The sequence below is a fragment of the Bison bison genome, unplaced genomic scaffold (assembly GCF_000754665.1).
Source record: "Bison bison bison isolate TAMUID 2011002044 unplaced genomic scaffold, Bison_UMD1.0 scf7180017864516, whole genome shotgun sequence".
In the NCBI taxonomy this organism is placed as follows: domain Eukaryota; kingdom Metazoa; phylum Chordata; class Mammalia; order Artiodactyla; family Bovidae; genus Bison; species Bison bison.
The window spans coordinates 6,386,279-6,394,036 of record NW_011495069.1 but is presented as its reverse complement, the minus strand read 5'-3'; the positions used below and the strand labels follow the sequence as shown (position 1 = coordinate 6,394,036).

The 7,758-nt window shown below is 61.5% G+C and overlaps 2 protein-coding genes across 4 annotated transcripts in view; one reads left to right on the top strand and one right to left on the bottom strand.

The window, feature by feature from the left end:
* The first annotated feature begins 1,204 nt into the window (after positions 1-1,204).
* GALE (UDP-galactose-4-epimerase) lies at positions 1,205-5,800 on the top strand. 3 transcript variants are annotated; one of them, XM_010830039.1, is made up of 11 exons: positions 1,205-1,286; positions 2,939-3,153; positions 3,312-3,427; positions 3,516-3,629; positions 3,839-4,015; positions 4,293-4,406; positions 4,484-4,550; positions 4,643-4,728; positions 4,839-4,916; positions 5,132-5,246; positions 5,417-5,800. In XM_010830039.1, exons 2-11 carry the CDS (start codon positions 3,033-3,035, stop codon positions 5,473-5,475), a joined length of 1,047 nt encoding a protein of 348 aa, XP_010828341.1. In that variant the 5' UTR covers positions 1,205-1,286; positions 2,939-3,032; the 3' UTR covers positions 5,476-5,800. The 3 variants fall into 3 exon arrangements, with proteins under 3 accessions (XP_010828341.1, XP_010828343.1, XP_010828342.1); XM_010830041.1 differs by having other exon boundaries at positions 1,214-1,275; XM_010830040.1 differs by having other exon boundaries at positions 1,231-1,299.
* A 53-nt stretch (positions 5,801-5,853) lies between these two features.
* Positions 5,854-7,758, bottom strand: part of LYPLA2 (lysophospholipase II) — a 4,566-nt gene continuing 2,661 nt past the window's right edge. Inside the window, exons 5-10 of the mRNA XM_010830038.1 lie at positions 7,640-7,687; positions 7,483-7,553; positions 7,268-7,341; positions 7,085-7,186; positions 6,811-6,984; positions 5,854-6,731 (exon numbers count right to left, since the gene is read on the bottom strand). Coding sequence (XP_010828340.1) covers positions 6,681-6,731; positions 6,811-6,984; positions 7,085-7,186; positions 7,268-7,341; positions 7,483-7,553; positions 7,640-7,687 — 520 coding nt within the window. The 3' untranslated portion in view covers positions 5,854-6,680. The remainder of the gene's footprint in view (positions 6,732-6,810; positions 6,985-7,084; positions 7,187-7,267; positions 7,342-7,482; positions 7,554-7,639; positions 7,688-7,758) is intronic.

The following is a 7,758-nucleotide window of genomic DNA, read 5'->3' as shown; positions in this document are numbered from 1 at the left end:
GGTTTCCTCATTCAGTATGTGTGTATGTTAGTGGCTCTACTGCTGCTGCTGCTGCTAAGTCACTTCAGTCGTGTCCGACTCTGTGCGACCTCAGAGATGGCAGCCCACCAGGCTCCCCCGCCCCTGGGATTCTCCAGGCAAGAACACTGGAGTGGGTTGCCATTTCCTTCTCCAATGCATATAAGTGAAAAGTGAAAGGGAAGTCGCTCAGTCGTGTCCAACTCTTAGCGACCCCATGGACTGCAGCCCACCAGGCTCCTCCATCCATGGGATTTTCCAGGCAAGAGTACTGGACTGGGATGCCATTGCCTTCTCCTAATGTTAGTGGCTCAGTCGTGTCCAGTCGTGTCCAACTCTGCAACCCCACGGACTGCAGGCCACCAGGTTCCTCTGTCCATCAAAGAATACTGGAGTGGGTTGCCATATCCTTTTCCAGGAGAGTCTTCCCGACCCAGGGATGGAAATGGGGTCTCCTGAATTGCAGGCAGATTCTTTACCATCTGAGCCACCAGGGAAGCTCCTCATTCAGTATGTCACACCTTTATACCCACCATTCCTTAGCCCTCCCTTTATTTTAGAGAAACAGAACACTATTTTCTAGCCTACTATGGTAGGCAAGGTACAAACCGTTCCGCGAGGTTGGGGGCCACGGTGTGCGTGAAGGCTGAGCGCAGTCGGCGCTGTAATTCGTGTTTTAGTCTCAGGGCTCCCTCCAGCCCTTTGGTGGGGTTTTTAAACTAGATTTTCCAGAACGGCAGCCTATGAGAGACCCCGACCCACTGTTTTCCATCGGCGCCGCCCCTCCTGCCTCTCCCTTAAAGGGAGCCATCTACTTCACGCCAGGCTTACTAACAAAAGGTGGGAAACCTGGGGCGAGCGTGGAGCTGCGGTCTTCCGCGCCGCGCCCGGCTGTGGCTCCCACTGCAGGATGGCTGCCGGGCACCGCCGACGAGCCGCATCTCCCGAGGCGCAGCGCCTGCTTCCAGGGATCGGGACGGGGGAGCACGCCAGGTCTCGCGGGCCCGGGGGCCGACCGCGCCTTCCTCCGCCCACCGCCCGGGCACCGGTCACTACCGTCCTCTGCGGACTGTGCCGCGCAAGCGTCCTGGAGCCGCGGCGCTCTTGGTCCACCCGGCTCCCCGTACTGCCGGCTCCCGACCGACACGTTTCTTGGGGGCGTGACGGGGGTCGGGTCCAGGGCGGAGCGTCGGCTCTTAAAGGGACCGGTCACGGAGCACGGGAGGCGGCGCCGTTCGAGACTGCGCGGGGCGCGTGGTGCGGAGCAGGTTTGGGAAGCTGGTGAGGGGTGGGGCCGAGCGGGTTTGCGAGGGGCCGGGTGGTCCGCTGGGAGCGAGGGGGGAGTCTCGGGGGTCCGGGCTGCGTTCTGGGCAGAGTTCCGCCTACGCGGGCTCGCGCCCGCGGCTCCTAGCTCTCGCTGCCTTGGCCGGGGCGGCTAGGATTCATTCATTCCCGGCCGGGGGCCTCCTAGTTCTGCCCCCATTCAGCCACCGCCCGAATCCCCGGCCTGAGACTCTAGGGCACTCGAGCGCCCAAGGCCCTGCGCCCCCTCCCTTCCATTTTACGGATGGGGAAGACTGAGGCGACAGCTGACCATAGATCACCCCGCGTGTCGGAGGGAGGGCAACCTCATTGGCCTTCCTGCCTCCCTGGAGGCCCCCGCCACCATTTTCGGGGGGCTTGCACACTGCTGGGTGCTCGGTGGGGCGGGGGCGGGGGCGGCTTCAAAGCCTAGGGCAAAGTCCGGTGGGAACCAGTGGGGGCAGGGGGCGAACTGCTCGGGGAGGGGCGGGACTAGGTCCAGATTCTAAACCCGCCGTCACTGGCTATGTGACTTACGCAAGTTACTTAACCTCTCTGACCTTAGTATCCTTCTCTGTAAACTGGCAGTAATAACACCTGCCTCTTTAGGACGTTGGAGGAATTCAGGGAGATAATGCAAAAGTGCCCAATACAGAGCCTGGCACGTAGCGGGATGAGTTCAGTCTAGTGGGTTAGGAGCTGTATGAACCCAGAACAGGATTAAGGCTGCTTGGAGGAAGGCGGCTGCGGGCCAGGCGGCCCCAGTGAAAGGCCTCACTGTCTGGACTTCCTCCCCTGCCCATCCCCCCCCCTACCCCGCCCACCGTCTCTGCCCGCAGCTTGTTCAGGGCGGCGGTGCACACCTGGCAGTGAAATCTGGGGCCAAAGCCACGTCTACACCACCCTGTTGAGTGCCGCCTACAATTAGGCGGGATTCTTACCGCCAGGCCAGGAGTGGCATCCGCACTGGCTAAACCAGCCTGACCGACCTGGGGGTGGGGCCCACTCCAGGACTACAGTGCTGCAACCCCAGAGCTGGGCTCAGCCGCGGGGCAGAGGACCTACCCTGAGGCCATCTGCTGTATTTCCTGCCTCTCCCAGTTGACCTTTGTGGGAGAGGGTGCTTGGAGGGGGGGGAGGGGGAGGGGGGCGTTGGGCAGGGAAAGCTGCTTACCCCAGGAGGTGTTAGTCACTGAACCGAGGAGCCAGTTTGTACCCAGTGGTGGCAGAGGGACTGGGGAGGTCTGGGTCTGAGCAGACAGACCTCTTCCTGGGCTCTTGCGAGTCCAGTGCTGCTACCTCGATTCCTTCTGTCCAGAATTGTCCCATCTCCAGACGCCTCAGGGGAGCAATGTGGAGACTCGGGTTCCACCTTCCCAACCCCCAGTTAGGGCTGGAAGTTATGGCGCCTGTGCGTCCATCTCCACCTGTACCACGGGACGGACCTTTAGAATCTCGTCTGACCCGTACACGACCACATACTCATACAGCTATAAACTCCCTGTTACAGAGACGGAAACTAGGGCCGGGAGAGAACTGGTCTCCGAGGCCTAAGGCCAGAAAGTGATGCTCTCTGACCTTGGACCAGGGCTGACTCCAGACCCACCCTATTAACTAGGACACACCAGTCTCGGACGCCAGTTTCCAGGTTGAAGGAGGCTCTGAGCAGACAGCATCGGCCACTTCTGAGTCTCTCTCCTGAGCCAGGCATAATGGCAGAGAAGGTGCTGGTAACAGGTGGGGCTGGCTACATTGGCAGCCACACCGTCCTGGAGCTGCTGGAGGCGGGCTATTCGCCCATGGTCATTGACAACTTTCATAACGCCATTCGTGGTAAGCGGGGCAATGGGAGGGGGCCTGGGGCTCCAGGGCGGATGGAAGGGAAACCCTGGTTTCTAAATCCACCTCCAAGGGGTGTATGCCTGGCCAGTCCCTTGGGAACCCAGCTCCCCATCGCCTCTGATTTTGATGGCCTCCGTGTGCCCAACCAGGAGGGGGCTCCATGCCTGAGAGCCTGCGGCGGGTTCAGGATCTGACAGGCCGCTCTGTGGAGTTTGAGGAGATGGACATCTTGGACCAGGCAGCTCTACAACGTCTCTTTAAGAAGGTGGGCGCTTGGCAGGAAGGCAAGCAGTGAGCATTTCCAAGGGCCGGGCCTGTAAGCCACATCTGATCCCAGCTTTGCCACCCTGCAGCACAGCTTCATGGCAGTCATCCACTTTGCGGGGCTCAAGGCTGTGGGTGAGTCAGTGCAGAAGCCCCTGGATTATTACAGAGTCAACCTGACAGGAACCATCCAGCTTCTGGAGGTGAGACCTGGGCCAGGGACACACCCCGGGAGGGCCCGGGGCCAGGCAGGCAGTACCAAACACGGTAGCAGCGCCCAAGCTGGCTCACACACTGGACACGTCTTCAGCTCTCAGCCACAGTCTCCCCTTCTGTAAACGGGAACTTACACCTCAGCCCCCTCCACCTGTGGGGCAGGCAGGGGCCACTGACACCTCTCCTCTGTGGGCAGATCATGAGGGCCCATGGGGTGAAGAACCTGGTGTTCAGCAGCTCGGCCACCGTGTACGGGAACCCCCAATACCTGCCCCTGGACGAGGCCCACCCCACAGGTGGCTGTACCAACCCCTATGGCAAGTCCAAGTTCTTCATCGAGGAAATGATCCGGGACCTGTGCCAGGCAGACAAGGTAAGGGCCCCTTTTGCCTCAGCCTGGGCCCCACTCTTGGGCCCCTCACAGCTTGCCCCCTGAGCCCGAGGATGGGGTCCTGAGCCACCGTCCCTGAGGCCAAAGCTGGGGCTCAGGAAGCAGTGGTGACTTCAGGCCTTTTGGGGAGGGCTGGATCCCCTGCTCCTTTCTAAGGACAGAGAACGAGCAAGGTGGGGAGGTGGGGGAGGCAGCTCTGGATTCAGGTGGGCCATACAGCTTGCACCCCAATCCCGTCTGCCTGACTTGCATCCCACAGGCCTGGAATGCAGTGCTGCTGCGGTATTTCAACCCCATAGGCGCCCATGCCTCAGGCTGTATCGGCGAGGATCCGCAGGGCATCCCCAATAACCTCATGCCCTACGTCTCCCAGGTAAGGGAGAAGGGAAAGGAAGCGGGTGGGCTCCAGGGGTGAGGGCCAGGGAAGGGCTAACCTGACCTCCACCCCAGGTGGCAATTGGGCGACGGGAGGTACTGAATGTCTTTGGCAACGACTATGACACAGAGGATGGCACAGGTGAGTCCAGGAGCCGGAGGAGCCATGAGGGAGGCTGAGGTGGGACAGAGACTGTAATGGACCCCTCCCTGCAACCACTTCCTCCTCTGCAGGCGTCCGGGATTACATCCACGTCGTGGATCTGGCCAAGGGCCACATCGCAGCCTTGAGGAAGCTGAAGGAGCAGTGTGGCTGCCGGGTAGGGGAGAAGGGAAAAGTGGGGGAGACGAGACAGAGGCCGGGACCAATGGGGCCCAGAGGGAAGTCCGTCCACCCCCACCACAATCTCTGCCCTCCTTTCCTGGGCAGATCTACAACCTGGGCACGGGCACAGGCTATTCGGTGCTACAGATGGTCCAGGCCATGGAGAAGGCCTCTGGGAAGAAGGTAGGCTGGCAGCCCACCCTGCCCCACCCCCAGCCCCTCACACTGACATACCTGATGGGCACCTGAGTCCCGCTGTCTACTCGAGCCTGCCTGAGGCCTTGACGCCTGAGAGCGAGACCCTGCTCCACGCCTCCATTTCTGGAGGGCTGGTCAGCAACTTGGTGGCTTATGCCAGGGCTGGTTCAGCTAGGCTACACCCGCCCCCTCTCCTGCAGATCCCGTACAAGGTGGTGGCCCGGCGTGAAGGCGATGTGGCTGCCTGTTATGCCAACCCCAGCCTGGCCCTCAAGGAGCTGGGCTGGTCAGCAGCCCTAGGGCTGGACAGGATGTGTGAGTGCTCGCCCTAATCCCCGACCCTGGGTGCTTACCTGACCGCCGGGAGAGACTCGGGGGCCAGGAAAGGGCTACTGGGGTCCGGGCTGGCCCATCCTGGGCTGCCCAAGACGCTGCGGGCCCTGCACTCAGTGTGGCCCCTGAGTACGGACCTCGTCCCGTTCCAGGTGAAGATCTATGGCGCTGGCAGAAGCAGAATCCTTCAGGCTTTGGCACGCAGGCCTGAAACCCTGGCCTCCCACGGACCAGAAAAGGGAGAGAAGCAACTGCCTGCTCTCTAGCCTCTGGCAGGAACCCGGGGGCCCCAGAGGCTCCGCTACCTCGGACCCCAGCTGGGTCCACTGAGCCCGCCAGGCACAAGGCCAAGGTCTCCACTGACCAGGTATCGGGTCTGTGTGCCACAGGGGCCAGGAACCCATGTGGACCACCAAGGCTGAGTGGTGTCAGCAGAGCCTTAAGACACGCCGAAGCCCCTCCTCCCAGGCACTAATTTATACTGCTATGAAGGAGCATCCCAAAGTATTTAAAATAAACAGTTTTCTTACACTGGAGCAGATACTTGCACGTGGTCACACTCTACCCCTTGGATAGAATCGCCCAGGCCTGAGAGTTGAAGCAGTTTCTTTAATTTTATCGGAATCCAGGACACGACCAGAAAAACACCCGAAACTACATGGAGACAGAAGACGAGACACAAGACTCCTCCCAGCTCCCCAGACCTAGCGTGGGGACGACGTGGGGTGAAGCGGCTGGGGCAGACCTTGAGCCCCAGTCCAGCCCGGCAGGCTCCAGGCCCGCAGGTGGCAGAGGGTAATGGGGAGGCAGGGCCCAGCCCCCACATCAGAACGGCTGAGGGGAGGCCCCCTCGAAAGGCTTGGCCCCGTCACCCACACTCCTGCGCAGGGGCAGGGAGCCCACAGCGGCCAGGGGTTGGGTCATGGACACATTCATGATTGAGAAGCAGCTAAAGTGGAGGCAGGAGACACACGATTATCTGGGCAGAATCAGTTGGGGAGAGGTGGAAGGAGGTGGGGCCTGGGAGGGCCCCATGGGCCAAACCCTGAGGTCACCGGAGGGGGCCCAAAGCGGGGCTAGTGAGTGAGGTCCTGAGTGAGTGGGTCAGCGGCTGGGTCCCTTTCTCCCGCTGCCTACAGCCCCTCCAATACTGCTGCCCGGGGGGTGGCCCCCACCTCCAGGGAAATGGGATAAGAAAGCAGCCCAGCCCCTGCAGCAGACAGCCAGGGGTCTGAAGCCAGGAAGGAGGGCCTGGCCAGGCTTTGGCCTGTCTGCCCCAGAGGCCTGTGAGAAGAGGGGATGGGTCCAGGAGGGTGAGAAAGGGGCTCGACCGGCTCAGATCCAAGATGGTGCCACGCGTGCCAAGTCCCCCCGCCCCGTGAGCGGGGGGACTGTGCTGGGGGACAGCAACTCTGGTTAGACAGGAGGCAGCAGCTTCTCGAGAAACTCCTTCACAGCTGCCATCTCCTGGGGGTGAGGAGGACTATGAGATGCGCCTGGCCAGAGGGAGATGGGCAGGGAGAGGAAGGAGCCCCTGCACACTGACCTGGGGACAGGAGCTGTGCATGACCCCTGGGTACGTCTTGAACTGGACCCTGGCAGGTGTGACAACGGACCGCAGCTTCTCGGCTGTCAGGGCCCCAAACCGTACAGGAACCATGGGGTCCAGCTCCCCATGGCACTGAAGGATGGTCAGGTCCTTGGCACTGCCGTTGGCTGCCTGTGGGCCAGACAGGAGGGCAAAATCCGGGGCTTGGGCACGATCCCCTCCCCAGCCCCAAGGAGACAGAGGGCAGGAGCAGGGTCGTGGAGACACTCACCTGGGGGAAGGCCCGATGCAGAGGTAGCCAACAGCTCAATGCCACGATGCCAGCCAGAGGGTGGGGGCAGGTGAGGGCTGTGTAGAGGGACAGAGCTCCACCCTGGAGAAAGAAGAGAATGAGGGGTCACGAAGGGCACAGCTCAGCACCCATCACTCACCCCTGCCCTCTCTCTCCCCTCACCTGTGAAAAGCCTCCCAGGACGATCCGATTGGCAGGGATCCCGTTCTTCATCTCATGCTCAATCAAGGCCTTGACTGGGGGGAGGGGCATAACCAGGTCGGGGGAAAGCTGCTGGAGGGACTCCAGGAAGGGAACCAGACAAGAGGTTCTGCCCAGCACTTTCCTGGGGGGCCAAGGGGGAGAGGGAAGATGCCGAGGAGGGGCTGGGGCCTTACTGTTCTCTGCTGCTTTCTTGATGCCAGCCTCATCTTCTGGTGCGTCTGGACTCAGCCCCATCAGGTCAAACCTGGAGTAGAGGAGTTGGCAGCCACTGGGAGACCTAGGCTGGCCCCGGGCAGCTCCCTTGGCTCCTGTTCCCCTCCCCAAGCTCACCAGGAGGGCATCACCATCTTCATGTTGAGTGTTACAGGGATCCGAGGCCTGCGGAGGGGCAGCAAGGAGGACCGTCACGTGCAGGAAGGATGAGGCAGGCCCAGCAGACAACACGGGGG